Source organism: Perognathus longimembris, chromosome 27 (assembly GCF_023159225.1).
Source record: "Perognathus longimembris pacificus isolate PPM17 chromosome 27, ASM2315922v1, whole genome shotgun sequence".
In the NCBI taxonomy this organism is placed as follows: Eukaryota; Metazoa; Chordata; class Mammalia; order Rodentia; family Heteromyidae; genus Perognathus; species Perognathus longimembris.
The window spans coordinates 3,303,834-3,326,189 of record NC_063187.1 but is presented as its reverse complement, the minus strand read 5'-3'; the positions used below and the strand labels follow the sequence as shown (position 1 = coordinate 3,326,189).

General features: G+C 53.4%; 1 protein-coding gene across 1 annotated transcript; it reads left to right on the top strand.

Moving 5' to 3' along the window:
• Positions 1 to 1,870: 1,870 nt before the first annotated feature.
• On the top strand, positions 1,871 to 22,122 carry Aebp2 (AE binding protein 2). The gene is made up of 10 exons (XM_048335275.1): positions 1,871 to 2,409; positions 2,512 to 2,674; positions 10,758 to 10,965; positions 13,853 to 13,960; positions 16,497 to 16,683; positions 18,790 to 18,914; positions 19,699 to 19,766; positions 20,352 to 20,465; positions 21,577 to 21,603; positions 22,058 to 22,122. Exons 1-10 carry the CDS (start codon positions 1,893 to 1,895, stop codon positions 22,101 to 22,103), a joined length of 1,563 nt encoding a protein of 520 aa, XP_048191232.1. The 5' UTR covers positions 1,871 to 1,892; the 3' UTR covers positions 22,104 to 22,122.
• The last annotated feature ends 234 nt before the right edge of the window (positions 22,123 to 22,356 follow it).

Below are 22,356 nucleotides of genomic sequence, written 5' to 3'. Positions count from 1 at the left end.
AGGAAGTTCTGTCACTTGAGCTGCCCTTGTGCTTCTGGCTGTTTTCCGGGTGATTAGAAATAGTGTCATGAAGTCAAGCACATTTTGTAATCCGAGTTACACAGGAGGCTGAGCTGTAAGAGGATCACAGTTCAAAGCCAGCCTGGGCAGGAATGCCTGGGAGACTCTTATCCCCAATGAACCACCAGAAAACCGGCATCCAGGCCCTGAGTGGAAGCCCCACAAGTGACCAACAAAAGAAAAAAAAATTATGTATGTATGTATGTATGTGCTGGTTAGGAATCTAGATCTTCAGATCTCAACCTCAAGTAGCTAGGATGACAGAAGGTAACCAAGAGAGTCCCACTGTTCTTTTAAAATTATTATGATGTATTTAATTCGTTTCTTCTAATAAGGGTGGTATTGGAGATTCAGATCTCTGGCTTGCTAAGCAAGCACTCTGTGTCCCAAATGGGGTGAATCAGATCTCTCCACTCCTTTTCCCCAACTAGCCTGCTTCCCAGAAATTGAGCTTCAGGGTTTAAGTCCTTCTAGAGGGTCTCCACCCAGTTGTTGGGCCTTTCATTTACAACACAAAAGGCACAGCTTTTCCCATCTGGGCCTCTCCCTGCTTAAAACCCCCTTGGGCTAGGCAGAAAGGGATCTTGGAGAGGTGACTTTGGGGAAAATAATCTTTTCTCCTTCAAGGGTGGTGGTGGGAATTCTGCTACTTGCTTTCTACAAGCCTAAGGGAAGCATATTAGCGGTCTCAGATAGATTAGCTCATTATTATGTTATCTGTCTGTTAGATCCATATAGATATATATGCATATGATTTTTTTCTTAATTGGCAAAGAATTTGGGAAGAGGTCCAAGGACCAAGTACCTTCAGGAGCTAGGAACTCCTATTTTCCATTTGAGTTTGGTTTTAGCTTAGAGCTTGGTTTGCACTGGTATGGGTGGGTGGGGAGGAGGATGAAGGTGTGAACTCGGGGATCGAAGCTCTCGCTTAGCTTTCTCTCCCAAGCCTGGCGCTCTACCCCTCGGGCCACAGCTCCACTTCCAGTTTTTGCTGGTTCATTGGAGATGAGAGTCTCACGGACTTGCCTGCCCCGGCTGGCTTAGAACCGCGATTCTTACTTAGATCTCAGCCTCCTCAGTAGCTGCAATGAAGCACCATGACCCGCTCCGACCCTCAGCCCAGCCTCAGCCCCGTGGGGTCTGGGCAGTGTCTATGGAAGATGTGGGGAGGTTCCCCCCCAAGACACGCTCAGGGCTGGGGGGGGGGCGCAGGGGGCGTGGCCTCCATGCAGGTAACATGAGAAAAGGAGTTGGGGGTGTGGTCAGGGGCGTGGCCTAAGCGTGGCGGTGAAAGCCGGCGGTGGGCGTGGTCTGCAGGCCAAGGAAGGACGGAGGGGGCGTGGTTACGGAGGGCGTGGTCTCCGCAATGGGCTGAGAGAGCGAGCCCGAGTGGTGGCTGGAGGGGGCGTGGCCTCCGTGGGGGCCGGCCGTGGGGGCGTGGCTTTCGCGTCCGGCGGAGGACGTGAGCGGTGGAGGGGGCGTGACCACGGGGGCGTGGCCTCGGCGCAGGGCCGTGGGAGACAGCGGCGGGGTTGGAGGCGGGGCCGGGCGCGGCGGCTCGGCGCAGGCGCGCGGCGCGTGTCCCCGCGCGGGCTCCGTAGCGCGTGTGCGGGCTGACGCGGCCGGCGCGCCCTCCTCCTGCTCGGAGGCGGCGGGCGGCGGACTTTGGGGCGCCTGGGAGGAGGGGGGGGCGGGCCGGCCGGGAGCGAGCGCGAGCGGGGCGGCTGGGCGGGGCGGGCCGGGCCGGGGCGCGGGGAGGCGGCGCGGCGCGGGGAGGCGGCGCGCGCGCGGGGAGCGGCGGGGAGGCGGCGGCGGCGGGGAGCAGCGCCGCCATGGCCGCCGCGCTCGCCGACATGGCCGACCTGGAGGAACTCTCCCGCCTCAGCCCGCTGCCCCCCGGCAGCCCGGGGCCGGCGGCGCGGGGTCGGGCCGCGCCCCCCGACGACGACGACGACGACGAGGACGCGGACGCGGCGGCGGCGGCCCGGGCGGCGGCGGCGGCGTTGCTGCGGCCCGGTGGCGGCGGCGGCGGCGGCGGTAGCGGCGGCGGCGGCGGCGCGGCGGGGACCATGTCGGAGCCGAGCCCGGGGAGCGGCAGCCGCGTCGGGGAGGACGAGGAGGAGGACGAGGACGAGGAGGACGACGAGGAGGACGAGGAGGAGGAGGAGGAGGACGCGAGCAGCAGCAGCAGCGGCGGCGGCGGCGAGGAGAGCAGCGCCGAGAGCCTGGAGGGCAGCGGCGGCGGCGACGAGACGCGCTCGCTCAGCCCGGGCGCCGCCAGCAGCAGCGGCGACGGCGGCCGCGAGCTCGGCCCGGGCGCGGCGCAGGGCCCGGGCGGCGGCGGCGGGGGCCCGGGCGGCGGCGGCGGCGGCGGCGGAGGCGGCGGCGGGGGCCCGGGCGGCGGAGGAGGCGGCGGCGGCGGCGGCGGCGGCGGGGGCCCGGGCGGCGGAGGAGGCGGCGGCGGCAGCAGCAGCAGCAGCGTCGTCTCGAGCGGCGGCGACGACGGCTACGGCACCGGGGGCGGCGGCAGCAGCGCGACCTCCGGGGGCCGCCGGGGCAGCCTGGAGATGTCGTCGGACGGGGAGCCGCTGAGCCGCATGGACTCGGAGGACAGGTGCGGGCCGCGCGCGGGGCGGGGTGGGGTGGGGTGAGGGGAGCGGGGCCGTGCTCCGCCGCGATCCCCGGTCCCCTTCCCGGGCCTCCCCGAGGAGATCGGGGCTGTGCTCCGCCGCGACCCCCGGCCCCCTTCCCCGGGCCTCCCCGAGGAGATCGGGGGGCCGTGCTCGGTCCCGACCCCCGGGCCCCTTCCCGGGCCTCCCCGAGGAGATCGGGGCTGTGCTCCGCCGCGATCCCCGGTCCCCTTCCCGGGCCTCCCCGAGGAGATCGGGGGGCCGTGCTCGGTCCCGACCCCCGGGCCCCTTCTCGGGCCTCTCCGAGGGAGACGGGGCCCGTGCTCCGCCCTGTGCTCCCCCCCCCCACCAGTCCCCTTCCCGGGCCTCTCCGAGGGGGTCGAGGCCCGTGCTCCGCCCTGTCCCCCGTCCCCCGCCTCCATAGGGGATTTAGGGACTTTCCGCCGGCCTTCCCCCCACCGCCCCCCCATAGTTTCCCCGGGCCTCCCGGAGGGCGGGGGTCAGGCGACTGACTTTAAGCCGCCGTACCCCACCCTCCATTACCCTTCCCGGAGGGGAGCAGGGGGGTGGATTGAAGCCGCAGCGCCCCAGATTACCATGCCGGGGCCTCGGAGGGGGATGCCCGCCCCTGCCCCTGTCCAGCCCCGCAGCCATCCCCCCAACTCCCCCTGCCCGGGCTTCTCTCCCTCACCCCCACCCCAGGACCGCCACCCCCTCCCCCCCCAGCGGCACTTGTCACAGGTCTGATTGACAGCTGCTTTCGGACAGGGCTGGGCCTTCCTGGTCCACGGAGGACTTTCCCCACAACCCCCACGCTGCTAAACTTAAGGGGCAGGGGTAGGGGTGGGGGGGAGAGGGGCTTTTCTATCCGCTGGTTTCTGTCTGATTCTCGCTTTCCGAGTCCCTGCGTAGCACCCGGTCATGTGGGCTCCAGCTTGATGTTCATCTTTCCCGCCTGTTGGGTGACAAATCTGGGGGAAAGTTTGAACACAGACAGACACTGCCCTGGAAGGGAAAAGTGCCTTCAGGTTCTGTCCAGCAGTTTCATGGGGTCTCATGTCCCCTTCCCCTCCCCCCTGCTGCCCCATGGCTTCACATCAGGCCTCGGTGAAAACTGTGCAGAGTCCTGCACGGCGGGATTGTAGCGAAGTAGTCATGGAGGTGAGAAAGAGAATGTGTGTAAGAGTCTCCATCACACACAGTGATGCCTGAATGTTGGCAGTGTGTAAGTCCTGTGCAGTTGTAGTCCCTGGGGGAATCTGTGCTACTTTTTTAAAGCTTGTTGGAAATAATGAGAGACTGACTAGGGCAGTCTGTTTTCTTTCCCCAGGACATTTCAGAAATGGGACCATTGTTGCTCTCATTACCCCATTCCTTCTTTTTTTGTGCCCGTCCTAGGGCTTGAACTCAGGGCCTGGGCACCGTCCCTGAGCTTCTTTTGCTGGAGAAGAGCACTTTCCCACTTGAGCCACACACAGCTCCACTTCTGGCTTTTTGGTGGTTCATTGGAGATAGGAGTCTCAGATTTTTCTACCCAGGCTGCCTTTGAACCCAACCCCAGTTCTCAGATCTCAGCCAGCTGAGTAGCTAGGATTATAGATATGAGCCATCAGCGCCCCCCCTCCCGCCCCCCACTTCTCATTACTTTTGATGCTTTTGGAAAGCACCGTGTTTTAAGTAGTTGGTTTTTTAATGTATCCAAAGAAGAATCATGCTTCCAAAGTATATTAACATTTATTTTGGCCATCTGCTGATGTTTTGGCAGGCAGCGGGATTTCTAGGTCAGTAGTGATTTTGTGTTGTTTGGAGGGCAGGGCCTGTCTGCGGAAAGCCCAGCTGGCCCGCAGCTGACCGGCCGCTGCCTCGGTCTCAGGTGCGGGGGCCCGCCACGCTGGGCTGCAGTTGATTTGGATGTCAAAGTTGGACTCTGCTAAAGTTTAGGGATTTGGTTAAGTGATAAACAAGAACCCTGTAGTTAATGCCGCGAGGAATATTTTGCATGATTTGAATGTTTTGAGAATGCATTTTGAAAAACTTAGGCTTGTTTTATTTACCAACACTTCTGGTGCCTCATTTAGAAAAATCAATTGAGGTTTAAGCCCCAGAAAAGAACTGAGCTCTATAGGAAAGGGGAAGTGGGGAATAGCTTTAGGGAGATTAGCTATTTGTTTTTGTGCCAATACTGGGCTTGAACTCAGGGCCTGGGTGCTTTCCCTTAGTGCTTTTGCTCAAAGCTGGAGTTCTACCACATGACCTACATCTCCAGTTTTGGCTTTTTATTGGCTCATTAAATAGAGTCTCATGGATTTTCCTGTCTGGCCTAGCTTAGAACTAGTGGTCCTCAGATCTCCATCTCCTGAGTAGCAGGGAGGACCGGCGAGTCTCTCCATTGCCTGGCTGTCGGTAGGAAAGGTTTAGATTGGTGTGAGCTATGCATAAAGCATGCCTCTGTCACCAGCTTTCCGTGCTGACGTCATGGGCTGGCACATGGAAGGCATCGTGACTCCACCCAGCACCTGACGCAAGCCTGGTGACACTTAGCCTAGTCTGGGGCCTGGGTCCCTAGAGCTGGATGGGAACTGGTACCGGTTCCACTTTGCAGGACTTAGGAGATCTAAGTAACAGGTCAGCGGGCTCCGACTCAGGGACAGCACCCAGGCCCTGAGTTCAAGCCCCAGAACTGGCACAGTAACCGACAGTAAGGTAATATGGATCAGCTTGTATTGCTTTGGTTTATACCTGTCCATTCCATACCTTCCAGAGACAAGAGATGAAATACCAATTAAATACCAAGAGAGACTTTGGCAAGTGAAGCTTTGGGTTTCCTTTGACAGTGAATGTCTTAATTTTTATATCATGTCTCAGAGGAAGGAAGGAGTAAGATTGGTGTCCTGAGTCCAAATAAGGTTGGAACTTGGCTAACCACACTCACTTACTTTTCTGAATACTTGAACACGAGAGTGTAATAACTGTACCGTCTACCCGTGGATGAATCACTTGTACAAGGAGAGCCAACTAGTGAAACTGGGTTGTGGTTTGGGTCCTTATTGGCCTTGAGGTTTTCAAGTCACTGAGCTTGGGGAGCTAGCAGTTGTTGAAAGGACCCTGAGCTCACAGTGGGGGGTAGGGAGTACCATATCAAGTGCCTGGCTGCATGGTAGACAGGCTTTTTTATTGCTTTTGCCAGTCCTGGGGCTTGAACTCAGGGCCTGGGCACTGCCCCTGAGCTGCTTTTGCTGAAGGCTAGCACTATACCCCTTGAGCCACAGCGCCACTTCCAGCTTTTTCTGTGTATGTGGTGCTGAGGAATCGAACCCAGGGCTTCATTCATGCATGCTGGGCAAGCACTCTTATCACTGAGCCACATTCCCAGCTGGGATTTGAACTCATACCTGGTGTACCTGATTGGCTTTTTTGCTCCCAGGCCCTTTCCCACATGAGCAACACCTCCAGTTCAGCTTTTTTTTTTCCTGGTTAATTGGAGGTAGAGTTTTGCTGACTTCTCTGCCCTAGTCCTTTCAGATCCAGGTCTTAAGATACGGCAACCAGTAGCACCTAGCTGAGAGTCTTAATGTTTGTATTTGATAGAGGTGGTAGGTTTGTCTTTGTTCCAGTATTGGGGCATGAACTCAGGGCTAGGGCACTATCCCAGAGTTTTTGTGCTCAAGGCTAGCACTCTACCACTTGAGCCATAGCTCTACCAGCAGAGAGAGAGAGAGAGAGAGAGAGAGAGAGAGAGAGAGAGAGAGAGTGTGTGTGTGTGTGTGTGTGTGTGTGTGTGTGTGTGTAATTGGAGATAAGAGTCTGACAGACTTTCCTGCCCTGGCTGGCTTTGAACTGTGATCCTCAGACCTCAGCCTTCTGAGTGGCTGGGATGACAGGCGTGGGCCAGGAACAGCACCCTGGTTTGGGTCATTTCATTGAGGCATTGGGATCTTTGGAAGATGATCACTTGCAGACATCTTAAGGTAGATTGAAAAATGTGGGTAGAGAAAGTGAAAGGCAGTTTGGGCGTGGCACTGACGGTTGGGCGTGGTGCTGCGTGTGGTGTAGACGTGTGCAGATGTGCAGGTGGGCGCAGCCAGGTGCCCGCAGCGGTGGGCCCGCGGCTCCGGCCTCTCCCTGGACTGTTGCATCATTGTTGCGTGAAATCCCTTCTGGCCAATTTGTGACTGTTGTGGGTTGTGGGGAGAAAAAGTCGTTTGTTTTTATCTAGAGAATAATTATGGGGACAGAGTAGTCTCGATTAGAAAAATCCATTTCAGCTCTTTTGGGTTATGTAATAATAGCTTGTAATTACAGTAATGATAGTAATAATGCCATCTTTGTTTGGGCTAGTGATTTTTTTTTTTAGTGTGACTCTTAATTAATTTTTTTTATGGTTGCTTCTGTAACCAAGCCATGTATCTTACTTTTACAGTCTTACCTAAATATGTCACTGAAACTGGCTGTTCTATGAGTAAGACACTAGCTAGGTTTCGAGTTTGAGCTCAGATGATTCCCAGAGCAAATTAATTGCATCACAGGGAGCAGATTTAGAGTCCCTCCCGAGTGGCCTGGGAAGGGCCTTAGGGAAATTTATCACACAGTTCTGTAAGGGAGGGGCTTGTCCCCATTGCCCTTCCTAATTGTTTCTGAGGTGAAGCACCAAAAAGCCCAGCACTTTAGGTTTGAACTCAGGGCCTGCAGCTCTCTTCTTGCTTTCTTGCTCATAGTTGGTGCTCTACCCCTTGAGCCACGCCACTAGTCCTACGCATAGCACTCTAGAAGGTAAAATGGGATGGCTTTGCAGAAGTGTGGTGTGGTCCAGGTGTCTTATTCCTAAGACAGATCCATCCATCCGTCCGTCGGTCTGATTGTCTGTATCTGGATGGACATCCCATACATCTGCCTCGTGTGCTGAGCCTAAGCCTGAGTTAGTTAGATCTCCGCCTCTGTGGTAGCTTCTTTGCCTCAATCTCAGCACGGGGGCAGTGGTAGCAGGAAGTGAGTCCCAGGCGTGTGGTACACGGTGAGACTCTTACTCAGAAAAACCAAAGCAAACCAGGCCAGCCTTGGATGATAGAAGCGGCGGGCATAGTATGTGTGCTTTGTCCGGCTCAGGGTGTCCTCCAGGTGCCAGGCAGGCGGCTGGCTTCAGTGTTGGCGTGTCAGGTGGCCAGGAAGTGCGCATGGGCAGCCCCCCCCATCCCGCCCTCCAATTCCCAGCAGAGCTGAGTGCAGACCTGGTGGAGGGGCCGAGTGGGTGGCTACTTCTGGTCATCTCACTGTCCAAACGTTGACATCTGTACTAACCCAGCTTCTGTCAGTCAAATCGTCTCTGCTCTCCCTGATCCCAATGACCTCCTGCATCCTGGACCCTCCTGGGGTCCAGGTGGGTCTTCATAAAGTGGGAGGAGCTTGGGAGGGCTGGAGAGCCTGCCAGAGATCCTGACTGCCCAGCGTGGACTGGATTTTTTTTTTAATTTTAAATAAAAGGTTTAGTGCCAGTTATCAGTAGCTCACGCCTGTCATCCCAGCTACTCAGGAGGCTGAGATCTGAGGATTGGTTCGAAACCGGTCCAGGCAGGAAGTCTATGAGACTCTTAAACTCTTAATGAACAACTAAAAACATTGTGGGAAAACAGAAGGACGGAGCACCCTGGCCCTGAGTTGAAGCCCCGGTTCTGGCACAAAGGTGGGTGTGGCTAGGACTAGCTGTGGGGTTATATATGCACATATGTACACTCCTGTAATCCCAGGGCTCAGGAGGTGGGGGTGGGAGGACTGAGTTCTGAGGCCAGCCTGGGAACACAGCTGAAAATGGCATACTGGGCGCAGGAGTTCATCTCTCCCAACACATGGGCAGCGCGGTCTGTGCATCCTTCCCCAAGAGGGTGGCCTCGGCTGCCTGCCTGTGCCTCTGGGCTAAGCAAGAGCACCCGGTGTGTTTCCCCAACCTCCTCCCTGAAGCCTGTCCCTGGACACTTTCCCCATGGGCACGGGCGGTCTTCCATGCAGAGCCCCGGAGCCTGGCCCGCGGGTTAGGTTGGTGTGGCCTCTGTCAGAACAGGCTTTGTCGTTGAACAGCAGGCGAGGAGGGGGAGAGAGGATGGCAGGGTGAAGGGCCCCCATGAAAGTGGAGATTTCCAAGAGCCACGGGCAAATCTGTGTTTGCTTCCCACACAGCGCACAAGCCCTCTCAGAGTCCCAGAGACGACAGTTGTAAAGCTAAGTGGCAGGACTTGGACTTTAGAACCTATATTCACTGGCGGATAGTCAGCCAAGTCAGTTCAAATGCTAGAATACCCTTTAAAGGGAAATACAAGGCTTACTTTTTTTTTTTTAAATGTGAAACATCCTACAAAACGTTTTTGTTCACTTTTAGAATATGGGTGCATGTAGCGTGCGGGGAATGGCCCCCGTGGTAGTGTGCTTGCCTCACAGGTGCCAGAACCCGCATCCAAACTCGAGCACTGCCAGCAAGAAACAAGGGTGCCTTTGATGTCAGACACGAGTTACTACAAAACTGGCTTGCCAACTTAACAAAACTCACGTTGTTCACCTTCCTAGATGTAAACTAGGAGGGTGGTGTTGGTAAATTTGTAAAAATATATGTTGGATGGTTACTGAAGTGTCACATTAGCAATTACCAGCTAACTTAGGAAAAGATTACTTCATTAAAATTGGAAGATATTACCCAGATTTAAGCACATTGTGCGTGCGCACGTGCGTGTATGTGTGTGTGTGTGTGTGTGTGGTGTTGGGGATGGAATCCAGGACCTCACACATGCCAAACACTCCATTTCTGAGTGACACACTAGCCAGGATTCTAGTTAATTCTAGTCCTGGTGATTGACCTAGACCCTTGAGTGTGTTTGTATACCCCAAGACGAAGAATTTTTTGTGTGTGTATTTTAGGACTTCAACTCAGGGCCCATGTGCTCTCTGAGGTTTTTCACTTGCGCCACAGCTCCACTTTCAGTTTGTGACTAGAGATGAATCTCACAGGGACTGTCTGCCCTGGCTGGCTTTGAACAGCGATCCTCAGATCTCGGCCTCCTGACTGGCTGGGATTGCACATGTTAGCTACCAGCAGCACCTGGCTGTTCGTTGTTTGTGTTTTGTTCTGTCCTGGGGCTTGAACTCAGGGCCTGGGCACTGTCCCTGAGCTAGCTCGAGGCTAGCACTCTGCCACTTGAGCCACAGTGCCAGTCCCGACCTTTTCTGTGTATTGAGGAATGGAATGCAGGGCTTCATGCATGCTGGGCAAGCACTCTACCTCTAAGCCACCTTCCCAGCCTGGCTGTTCTTTTTGAGATTGGAAGAGGTTTGGTGTGGGTGGCTGGGGTTTAATTTGCAGAGTGTAAATGGAGGAAATGATTTCAGGTCCTGTGACAGAATGTTTTGATGCTAAATTATTGACACCTGGAAAAAACTGCTTTCTTACACTCCCTGGAAGTATGGAAGCCATAGAATGGATAGACTGTATTGGGGCGTATGGTTCGATCAGTACAGTATCAGGAGTCCATACCTTCAGCAAGTTACTGAAATGAACCTGTGGGGTTTGGAGGGGCACTGTCCCTGAGCTTTTTTGCTCAACGCTAGTGCTCTACCACTTTGTGCCTCAGTTCTACTTCTGTTTTTTTTTGTGTTTTTTTTTGGCCAGTCCTGGGCCTTGGACTCAGGGCCTGAGCACTGTCCCTGGCTTCTTTTTGCTCAAGGCTAGCACTCTGCCACTTGAGCCACAGCGCCACTTCTGGCCATTTTCTGTATATGTGGTGCTGGGGAATTGAACCCAGGGCCTCATGTATACGAGTCAAGCACTCTTGCCACTAGGCCATATCCCCAGCCCCATCTACTTCTGTTTTTTTTTTTTGGTGGATCATTGGAGATGACTTTCCTACCTGGGCTAGCTTTGAACCTCGATCCTCGGATCTCTGTCTTGCTGAGTAGTTGGGAGGACGGGTGTGAGCCACCTGCACGGGTTATTTCCTCATTTTTTGCCGAGAACGTTGTGTTGTCTTCAGGGTGATGAGATGTGGTAGGCTGACCGGGCCTTCTCTCTGTCTCTCCTCTCGTGGGCAGCATTAGCAGTACCATCATGGACGTGGACAGCACCATCTCCAGTGGGCGCTCCACGCCGGCCATGATGAACGGGCAGGGCAGCGCCACCTCGTCAAGCAAGAGCATCGCCTACAACTGCTGCTGGGACCAGTGCCAGGCCTGCTTCACCTCCAGCCCGGACCTGGCCGAGCACATCCGCACCATCCACGTGGACGGCCAGCGCGGAGGGGTGGGTTCTGCCCCACGGGCACTCGCATTTGCAGAGTACACTTCTGCCTTCCTCTTAAGCAGCAGGATTACTTTCTCCACCGGGTTCATGTTCTCAGATGTTGATTTTTCCTTTAATTCCCCACCTCTCATGCAGTGAGGAGCTATCACCTGTTGGGGTTCCGTTCACCTTGTTTTGGAGACCTTACCCTTCCACAGTGGCTCATGCCTGCAGTCCTAGTGGACCCAGGAGGCCGAGATCAGAGGATCATGGTTCGAAGCCAGCCCAGGCCTGAAAGACCATGAGACTCCTTATCTCCAGTGAACTAACAAAAAGCCAGAAATGGAGCTGTGACTCAAGTGGTAGAACGTGGGCCTCGCGTGAAGAAGCTCAGGGACGGCGCCCAGGCCTGTTGGCAGCACCAAGAAGAGAATAGATAAGGATAGATACTACAAATACGCAGAGATGCTCCCGGCTCCTGAGCGTTTGGGAATTGTCCCTGAGCTGGCTTTCTCTAGTTCAGGGGCCTCAGGTCACCCCTGAGGCTGAGAACAGCCCAGGGAGACATGAGCTGCGGACTTGTTTAGGGCCAGAGACACAAGTACTTCTGGTCCCTGGCTTCTGCCTGCCTGCGGGCGGGCGCCGTCTCCCTGGCTCCTAGCTCTAGCCCCTCTCCCCTCCCAGCATTCTGTTCATGGCTATGAACGTCTCCATCTGATGGCAGCTATTTTGAGGCCCCATATCTTCTCCTGTCAATCCAGCCATGGGCTTTTCATTCCTCCATTCCTCCATCCATTCATTGAGCAGGACTGGGGCTTGGGCTCAGGGCTGTTTCCCAGGTCCTGCGGCTTTGCAGTTCCTTTTTCAGGTCAGGTCTTGATCACATTGGCCTTCCTGCAAGCCTTCTGAAGCTTCTTCTGTCTCCTAGGAGCGGGGATTATAGGCATGTGCCACCAGACTGGGCTTCGATAAACTGATTCTTCCAAAATTCCCTAGCTGTAAAGTGAGAAAGTGAGGAGAAGTCAGGCTCTCTTTTCCTGTCTAGGACGTGCTAGCATGATAGTGGTCTCCATACGTGAGCGTGGGCCGTGGGCTCATGCCTGGTATTCTGTAAAGGAGCCAAACCAAACCTCGGTGAGGAGCAACAAGCCACAGGGGCACCTTCCGTCCAGATTGGCTTGCATGTGAGCCCTGTGGTATTGGTGTTTGTGTGTTTATAATGGGGCGGTTTCTAACAGTAACATTGTGTTTCTCAAGCCTGGTGCACGCATGTGCCTGCAATGCCAGCTACTTGGGAGGCCGAGGCCAGGTTTGAGGCCAGCCTGGCTTACACGGCCAGACCTTCCTTGTAAACAACCACAAAAACCAATTCCCCCACCAGTGGCCAAACACGATCTTCACAGATTGTGCATGTGGCCAGCTCTCGGGCTTCAAGATCGGCTCCATTCTAGACAGACCAGTCTGCAAAGGAAACGCAGGCTTGGGGCAAGTTGGTGTTTTTTGGGGGGGATTCCCTCTATTCTGTTATTTGAGCTTTTAGTGTGGAGACTGCACTTGTGGAAAGGTTTATTGGATAGCCACCTTCCTCAAGATTATCCCCTTTCCTGTTTGGGGGCGGGGGTGGTGGTGGAGGGGGGCAGTGCTGTAGTGTGAACTTGGCCTCACTCTTACTAAGCTGGTACTGGACTCTCGAGCTGCACCTCCAGCCCTAGTTTTGCTGGTGAGCTGGAACTGCCATGCTCCTTTTGTTAGCAGATGGGAGCTGGCTCTCCCAGCTTGAGTCCTGGCATGCACCTCATTTTCTCTAGTATCACTGGGCTGCAGGGCATTGCATTAGTGGCCCCTGGGCAGGGCGTGGTCCCCCTGGCCCTGCCCTGTGACAGTGACAGGTGCGGTTGCTCCTGGTGGGAGGAGGGGGAGGAGAGACAGCTCCTCCCAGGTGCGGGGTTCGGCCCTGGATAGAGGCTGCAAATGTGCTCAGGGAGGTAAGTCCTCGCTTTCCTCTGGCTTGAGCATTTCCAGAACTTGTTCTGGAAACCAGGGACATCTCGTTCACACCTACTTGTGGCTTCCGTCTTGTCCTGTGTGAGAGAACTTCAAGCCCAGCCCCTGCTTGTTGATGCATGGGGTGAGCACTGAAGATGGCGTCTGGCAGTGGTCAGGCAGGTGAAGGGGACTCGAAGGTGATGGCCCTGCCGGCCCCCAGCTTTTCTGTCTGTCCTTTTTGTTTCTGGCTGGACTGGGTTTGACCTCCCACTCCTGCTTCTCCCCACCCCTCCTCCTCTAGCATAGAACTCCACAGTTTCCATTTAATGTCTAGATTTAGTTCTGTTTACATATTGGGGCTTGAACTCAGGGCCGGGGCTCTGTCCTTTAACTTTTGTGCTCAAGAATAGTGCTCTACCACTGAGCTGCAGCTTCACAAACAGCTTTTTGCTGGTGAGTGGGAGCTGAGAGGGACTTTTCCCGTCTCGATTGGCCTCAAACTGAGATTCTCGGCTCTCATTCAAGGCTGGTGCTCTACCGCTTGGAGCCACAGCTCCACTTGCGGTTTTCTGGTGATTCACTGGAGATCAGAGTCTCACGGACTTTCCTACCTGGGCTGGCTTTGAACCTCAGTCCTCTGAGTAGCTGGATGACAGGCCTGACAGGCCTGAGCCACAGGTACCCAGGGAGATAGCGTGTTAGTAATACTGCTTCACAGTGACACTAGGTATGGGCGCCGTGGGGAGTGGCGGGCGAGGCGGGCCCCAGGTGGGGTGAAGCACTGGTACAGGAATGCAGGAAGCTGCTCTCTGGAGTAAGCACTCTGCTGTGCACACGGCAGCTGAGGGGTCCCCCAGGGCCTGGAGCATGCGCACTTGGACCCTTGCTTGCGGGACTAAGCTCATGGCTCTTGTTTGGACAGGTGTTCGTGTGCTTGTGGAAGGGCTGCAAAGTGTACAACACGCCTTCCACCAGCCAGAGCTGGTTGCAGAGACACGTGCTCACACACAGCGGGGATCGGCCCTTCAAGGTACGTGCTACCCTCCTGACTTCAGTCTCCTTACTGTGTGCTTCAATGCAGGGCCTCACTCCTGGCATGCCCTCGTCACCCTAAGGCGTGCTCTGTCTCGCTCCGTTGATTGAGTGCCTATCGAGGGACTTGGACTTAGGGCTGGGCACTGTCCCTGGGCTTCTTTTGCTCTACCACTTGAGCCACAGTGCCATGTCCAGAGCTTTGTAGCACTTTATTGGTGAGAAGAGTCTCAGGGAGTTTTCCTGCCCGGCCTGGCTTCAAATCACGATCCTCACATCTCAGCCTCCTGAGTAGCCTGGATTACAGGTGTGAGCACCAGCTTGAGGATTTTTTTGGAGGGGGGGGGAGTAGGTCTGAAGCCAGTTTCAAATGTGTCCTTCCCACCTGACTGCTGGGATTATCAGCATGTGCACCCTGCCTGGCTCCTTGCTAGAGCAGCAGTGCAGTTAATACTGGAGTCTGATTATGTTCTTCGCCACCAGAGGTTTCGCCCTTATTAGCAGATATTAGCAGTAAAGAAACCACTGCATACTAGGAGACTTGCTTTCCTTCACTCCATTTTGAGATTTGTCATAAATTACTTGAGACATGTTTTGGGAAATTGTGATAAACGGTAAGTTTCAGCAAAAGTTGTATTCGCACTTGTCCTCATGAAAATTAAATGCACCATTTTGATTTCTAATTATGGAAAGCGAAATACCACAGAGTTGAAAGGTTTGTGTTGAAAGAGGTTCAATGCTTGTTAAAACCGTAATATCTACTGGAATGTAAGCACGATGCCAGAACCTTCCTTTGGCTTTTGTCAGAGAATGAGTAATGCTGGTGGAGTTGGCTTGAAAATCACTTAATGCTTTCTGAGAAGACAATTAGTAACAAGTTTGTAAAATTGCATAAACACATTTACAGCCAGGTGCTTAGTGGTGCATGCATGCCCGTAGTCCTGGCAGTTTCTCAGGCTGATGGTCCAATGGCTTGAGACCACGAGCCAGGGGTGAGTCAGCAATACGGTTAGACCCTGGAAGTACTTCCTTCTTCCTTAAAAGCCTGTGACCCCTATTGTTGGAATCTAGTGAATTATAGTTGTTTTAAAATGCAGCTACAGACATGTGGTGAATACGTCTCATTCTTTTCCTTCCCTTTTTTATTATATATATGTATGTGTATACACAAACACACACACACACACACACGGGTTTTTTTTTGTCTTTTGCCAGTCCTGGGGCTTGAACTCAGGGCCTGAGCACTGTCTCTGGCTTCTTTTTGCTCAAGGCTAGCACTCTGCCACTTGAGCCACAGCGCCACTTCTGGCTTTTTCTATATATGTGGTGCTGAGGAATTGAAGGGCTTCATGTATATGAGGCAAGCACTCTTGCCACTAGGCCATATCCCCAGCCCCCTTTTAAAATTATTATATTTTATTCTTGAGTTAAGATATTCTTTTCAAACTGGGCACCACTGCCTCACACCTATAATCCCAGCTACTCAGGAGGCTGAGATCTGAGGATCTGAGTTTGAAGGCAGCCCTAGTAGGAAAGTCCATAAGACTTTATCTCCAATTAACCACAGGGAAAAAAAATACTAAAATGGAGCTGTGGCTCAAGTGGTAGAGCACTGTGGCCTTGAGCTCATAGGGACAGTGCCCAGGCCCTGAATTCTAGCTCCAGGACCGGCACTAAAAAACAAACAGCAACAACAAGAAACACAGATAGCTTTATAATAGGCAGGGGTTTCATTGTAATATATGTTCACGGTGTATATTGAACACACCTCTACCATGCTTGAGCTATGATCCTTTAGATCTCAGCCTCCTCAGTAGCTTATAGGGTCTAAGCCAAGGGACCCCAGCTGGAGAATCATCTAGAGAATGATGTGATTACGGAGAATTGTTAAACATGCCACGCTGGAGCTAACTTGGAAGTTGTGTCGTGGCGCTACGCATGTGAGATGGGAGGTTTGGGTCCCTGGGGGCTGTGCTCGCATTGTCCTTGCACAGTGGCTGCACGCTCTGCTTTGGTTGGTGGTGTAGTTCATCGTTTGAGATCAGCAGGCCAAAGAGGTCATGATGAATGTACCTTAGGAAGCTTGCAGGCAGGAGAGCAGCTGGAAGGGTCTTGTGGGAGAGGCTAGATCTAGTAAATCTACCCTACTAAACAGCAGAGCAGATTTGTAGGACTGTTCTTGGAATTGCACATCTGGGCTGGGAAGGTGGCTTAGCGGCAGAGTGCGCGCCTACCATGCAGGAAGCCCTGGGTTCGATTCCTCATTACCACAGACACAAAAAAGCCAGAAGTGGCGCATTGGCTTAGCAGTAGCGTGCCAGCCTTGAGCAAAAGCCAGGGACAGCGCCCAGGCCCTGGGTTCAAGCCCCAGGACTGGGGAAAAAAAAATGTTGCACATTAATTTGTAAGTGGCAGTCTTGGGGGCTCTTAGGTTGAAGGTGAAATTCTTCCCTCATGGAGTTAGTCCTGGGGCCAGGGGACCCTTCTGCAGGGCGAACCCCACCCAGGCTCACCGCCCCCCCTTGTCCCCGCAGTGTGTGGTTGGCGGCTGCAGCGCCAGCTTCGCGTCTCAGGGAGGGCTCGCGCGCCACGTGCCCACGCACTTCAGCCAGCAGAACTCGTCCAAGGTGTCCAGCCAGCCAAAGGCCAAAGAAGAATCTCCGTCGAAAGCTGGCATGAACAAGAGGCGGAAGCTGAAGAACAAGCGGCGGCGCTCCTTGCGTGAGTGTTCCCAGGGGCTGGGGAGGGCTGCCCAGCTCGCCCTGCTCCGGGGCCGGGCCGGGCCGGGCGGGGCAGGGAATGGGGTCGTAGCTGTCTGTCCATAGAAACGCGTGTGCCAAGGGTTAGATCTCGGGGGCGTGGCGCATTCTGTCCTTAAAACCCGGCAGTACCGTGCTCTTAGAAATATTTCAGGAAATTGGGACATGTTAAAGACAGCGCCCAGGCCCTGACTTCAAGCCCTAGGACTGGCAGAAAAAAAAAGGGGGAGGCGGGGGGTGTGTGGGGAAGAATAATACAATAACTCCTTCTTTTCATGACTGCTGGCATGACACATCTGCTTTGTCTCTCTACAAAGGATGATGATTTTTTTGGTGCGTGTGGGGGTCCCGAGTTCAAAATACTTAGCACAGGGTGCTGGTGGCTCACGCCTGTACTCCCACTCCTCAGGAGGCTGAAATGTGAGGATCACAGTTCAAAGCCAGCCTGGGCGGGAAAGTCCGAGAGACTCTTGCTTCTGATAAGCCACCAGGAAAATGGGAGTGGCGCTGTGGCTCAAGTGGTAGAGCGCCAGCCCTGAGCAGAAGCACTCAAGAACAGCGCCCAGGCCCTGAGTTCAAGCCCCACATCCAACAAAGACATCCTAAGAATAGTTTCCATAACCATGTCATTACTTTTATCTCAAAACACAAGAAAATAATATTTTTTTTTCCCATTCCTGCCTCTTGAGCCTAGGTGCTGACCTTCAGCTTTTGTAAAGGTCAAGGCTGGCACTCTACCACTTGACAGCTCCACTTTTGGCTTTTTTGGTGGGTTATAAGAGTCTCATGGACTTTCCTGCCCAGGCTGGCTTTGAACCATGCTCTTCAGATCTCTGCCTCCTGAGTAGCTGGGGTGACAGGCGTGAGCTACAGCGCCCAGCTGTGCATTTCTTCTTGAGGAACCATCTAGATAGTGTACTATTTAATCAGTCTATTGCTGTTGTGTTATGTTTCCATCTAACAAATGAGAGACTTTTTTTTTCTGCCAGTCCCAGGCCTTGAACTAAGGGCCCAAGCACTGTCCCTGGCTTCTTTTTGTTCAAGTCTAGCACTCTGCCACTTGAGCCACAGCGCCACTTCTGGCTTTTTCTGTCTATGTGGTGCTGAGGAATCAAACCCAGGGCTTCATGCATCCCACTAAGCCACCTTCCCAGTCCCTTAAGAGACAATTTACTGAAGGCTGGCATTTGTGCAGTCACACAGCTCAGTGGCGGGCTGTCATTGTGCAGCACGCGGGTGTGGGGTTTGCTCTAGCAGAGCATTTACATAGCCAAGGAGGGCCGTGAGTATCTTCCTTTAGTCTTAACAGTGTGCAATTTCTCTTAAAATGTTTAAGGAGTAGGTACTTTTGGTAAAGAAAGCACTTGTAAAAAACACAAAAATAACATTACTGCTGGTGAAATTTGGAGACATTTTGTTTACATCTTAGAAGAGTGAATTGTTTTTCTCTTTGTGATTGTCATAAAATGTGTGGTGAGTTTGTGACCCTAGTTTTGTGCGTAGAGATGGTTATTATATCTGTGTAAATATGGAACTAAGGTTGATGTCCAAGTAAAAGATGACATTTTGTCAATGCCAAAATTGCTGCTATATGAATCAAGAGGTCTTCCAATAAAAACTTACCGATCCAGGGGGAGAGAATTGAGGTGCACCCCTCTCCTCCTCCCTCTCTCTTCTTTCCATGTCTCCCTGTTTTTTTAACAGCAAATCATTCCTTGCATTTTTGTTTTGTTTTGGGCCAGTCCTGAGGGCTTGGACTCAGGGCCTGAGCACTGTCTCTGGCTTCTTTTTGCTCAAGGCTAGCTCTCTACCACTTGAGCCACAGCACCACTTCTGGCTTTTTCTGTGTATGTGGTGCTGAGGAGTCGAACCCAGGGCTTCATGCATGCGAGGCAAGCACTCTACCACTAAGCCACCTTCCCAGACCGTACCTTGCATTTTTGAACACTAGATAGGTAACGTGTGAGTTACTTGTTTATTATCAAGGTTGGCCTTTGTTACCTCAGGAGAAAGGACAACTGTTTGGTTTTTATAAACATTCTTTACCTTTCTCTGTGCTGCCTTGTAGCCCGACCGCATGACTTCTTCGACGCCCAAACACTGGACGCCATCCGACATCGAGCCATCTGCTTTAACCTCTCCGCTCACATAGAGAGCTTAGGGAAGGGCCACAGCGTCGTTTTTCATAGTACTGTAAGTATTCTGGTTTTCTTTACAATTCAATAGATTTGAAAGAGAAAAAAAAAGGAGAATGTGTTTTGCGTTTCATAATCACATTTCTAAATGGCTCAAAAGCTAAGGGAATTCATTTTCCCCACCGTCCAGGAAGCAGCAGGTGTGTGGCGCACGCCTGTAATCTCAGCCCTGGAGACAGGGCCAGTCTCCATTACCGCTACACCCAGCTTCCCAGAACAAAACGAAAAAGCCACAATGCCTTTTGCTTTATTCACGTACAGTGACATCCTTGCTGTGTGCGACTCATGGAGCTTGGTTTGCGCTCCTCGGGGGGTGGGGACATTTGTGCCCACCGCTCCCCGGTCAGCAAGTGTGAGCAGTGTAGGTGCCATCTGAGGGCTGGGAACATGGCTCGGTGCTAGAGTGCTCGCCTAGCATGCATGAAGCCCTGGGTTTGATTCCTCAACACCACAAACACAGAAAAGGCCAGAAGTGGCGCTGTGGCTCAAATGGTAGAGTGCTAGCCTTGAGCAAAAGAAGCTCAGGGACAGTGCTCAGGCCCCAGGACTGGCAGGAAAAGAAAAAAAAGTTGGCCTTTGAATGAAATCTTCACGCTTTACCCCCAAATCATCAGGCACCTCTGCACCCCAGAAGGTGATTTGAATCCATGAGCCTTACAGGCACGGTGTACTGTTCTGTGTCCAAAGAAAGTTCTTCTGATCAGGGCCAGAGGTGCCAGGAACAGTGCCCCACACTGGTCTCACCCATGTTCTTGAACCTTTTCTCTTCCTGTCTTTCCTAGGTAATAGCTAAGAGAAAAGAAGATTCTGGAAAGATAAAGCTTCTGCTTCACTGGATGCCTGAAGACATGTGAGTCCTGGAAACACTCCCCGGGCTCAGTGGGCTTCCCTTTCACGCGTGCACATCTGATGGATTGCTTCTGTGTCTGCCCTAGGTCTGCCCCTCGGCTTTCCTGCTGAGTGTGGCCTTGTACAGGTTAATGGGGGGTGCCTCGATCCCCTAGCTCTCTCCCCGCTGTAGCTGGGATTGTAAGCATGAGCTGTGCCCAGCTCATCTTCCATTTTCATGCCGACGTCCCTCCTCACAGTTTTCCCTCCTTTCCCTGTGGGTGAGAGAACCTGCACAGCTTTCCCTGCCTCCCTCCCTCCCTGTGGAGCCGCCATGTTCCTTTTGGAAGGAAGACATGGGCTCTCAGCTTTCCATCCATCCGGCCAGATGGGAATTGCCCTTAGTGAGTGGAACAGCAAGGCGGGGGGGGGCTTAGAAATTCCTGGTTAAAACGTTCCCCCTGCGAACGTGAGCCAGGCATGAAGGTGCACACCTGTAATCCCAGCCTGCGGAGGAGAAGGCACAACACAGGCTGTTAGTGCAGGGAAGGCTCGGGGTGTGGTGGGCAGCTGGAGGCGCTGACTCGGGCCTTTTTGTGATTTGCAGTCTGCCAGACGTATGGGTGAATGAAAGTGAGCGACATCAATTAAAAACGAAAGTAGTTCATTTATCAAAGCTACCCAAAGACACGGCCTTGCTTCTGGACCCAAACATATACAGGTAAGGGCCCCTTCCCCTTACAGCACGCGGGACCCGCTGCATGAGCAGAGGCTGATGGTCTTTATCTAAACTACTTAGACTTCAGAGCATTCCCCCCCCCACCCCAATGAGTGTCCCTCATCTAAGCATCTGAAATCGGGAGGGCTCCAGATTCTAGAACTTTCTGAGTGTCAGCGCTAAGTAAATTTCAGACTGGACAATCTTGAATTTCAATATTAATTTCAATGTTAAACATACCTTCTGGTGTTCTTTTTCTTTTTTGTGTGCTGGTTCTGGGGCTTGAACTCAAGGCCTTGGTTACTATCTCTGAGTTTCTGTTGCTCAGGGCTAACACCCTGCCGCTTAAGCCACAGCCTCACTTCGCTCTTTGGTGGTTCATTGGAGATGAAAGAAGTCTCATGGACTTCCCTGCCTGGGCTGGCTTCGAACCGTAATTTACAGGTGTGAGGCACCACCAGCCGCACTCTGATGCTTTTTTTTTTGGCCAGTCCTGGGGTTTGGACTCAGGTCCTGAGCGCTGTCCCTGGCTTCTTTTTGCTCAAGGCTAGCACTCTGCCACTTGAGCCACAGCGCCACTTCTGGCCATTTTCTGTATATGTGGTGCTGGGGAATCGAACCCAGGGCCTCATGTATACAAGGCAGGCACTCTACCACTAGGCCATATTCCCAGCCCTCTGATGCTTTTTTGTAATGTAGAAATTACATTGCAGACAGTTTGGTAGTTTCCATTCACCTGTTCATTCTGGATTTATCTTAGTAGTACGTAGCTTAGATTATAATACTTTTTTTTTTTTTTTTTTTTGCCAGTCCAGGGATCCCTGAGCTTCTTTTTGCTCAAGGCTAGCACTCTGCCACTTGAGCCTCAGCGCCACTTCTGGCTTTTTCTGTGCATGTGGTGCTGAGGATTCGAACCTGGGGCTTCATGCTAGGCGAGCACTCGACCACCGAGCCACCTTCCCAGCCCCCTTTTCTTTTCCTTTTTTGTTATGTGGGGGGGGGGGCAGTTCTGGGGCTTGAACTCAGGACCTTACGCCTGTAGTGTAGAACCTGTAGTTCTCGAGGGTGTTGGAGTCCATTGAATAAAAGCCCATTCTCTTCTCTTTCCTTCTAGAACAATGCCGCAGAAGAGGTTGAAGAGGTAAACAATAACTAAGTACGTAAACGCGAGCGAGCGAGCGGGGTGCTGCAGTCGTAGGCACTGACCGGGCGTAGGAGAGTTGCACACTAGGACGCCCCTTCCTCCCTCCACCCCGTTGTTGCTCTTTCTGCTTAGCGTGGCCACGTGGGCGTGGTTGGCCCTGCTGCAGAGTGCCTGACCACAGTGCCCTCCGCGGCCCCAGGGCCCCAGGCTCGGAACAGCCTCCTAAAGGCTCCCATGCTGCTCCTAGCTGCCTCCCCCCCCCCCCCGCCTTAGCGATGCCCATGGCCCTTCCAGTCCCCCCACCCCCCGCACCGGTGGGCTACGCGTGTGTGTGTGTGGCCCTTGTCTGGATGTTAGGGAGTGTGTAGACAGAGACAAGAAAGGGAGAGATGACTAGCCTTGTCGCCATGAGACACAGAGGTGACTGGTTGCCATTTGTGTTCTTTTGCAGAGCTCTGATCAGAAAAGTGTTCAATTTGTATGTAAGCAAGCCGTGAGCGGCATTTGCAATCAACTTAAAAAAAACACAAAATCCCGCCTATCGGATTAGGGCTGCAAATTACCGTTCAGGAGTGGCAGTGTGCTGACCCTGACCCCTTGGCGAGCCTCGGCCCGAGTGCCCGTGCTGACCCTTAGCCCGTAGAGCCAATCTCGGCCTGGTCTTGGAAAAAACCTCCAATGGAAATTCTCTGAATCACGTTCCTATATGTTCATTTCACCTCTATGACTATTTCTTCCTGAGGAAAGCAT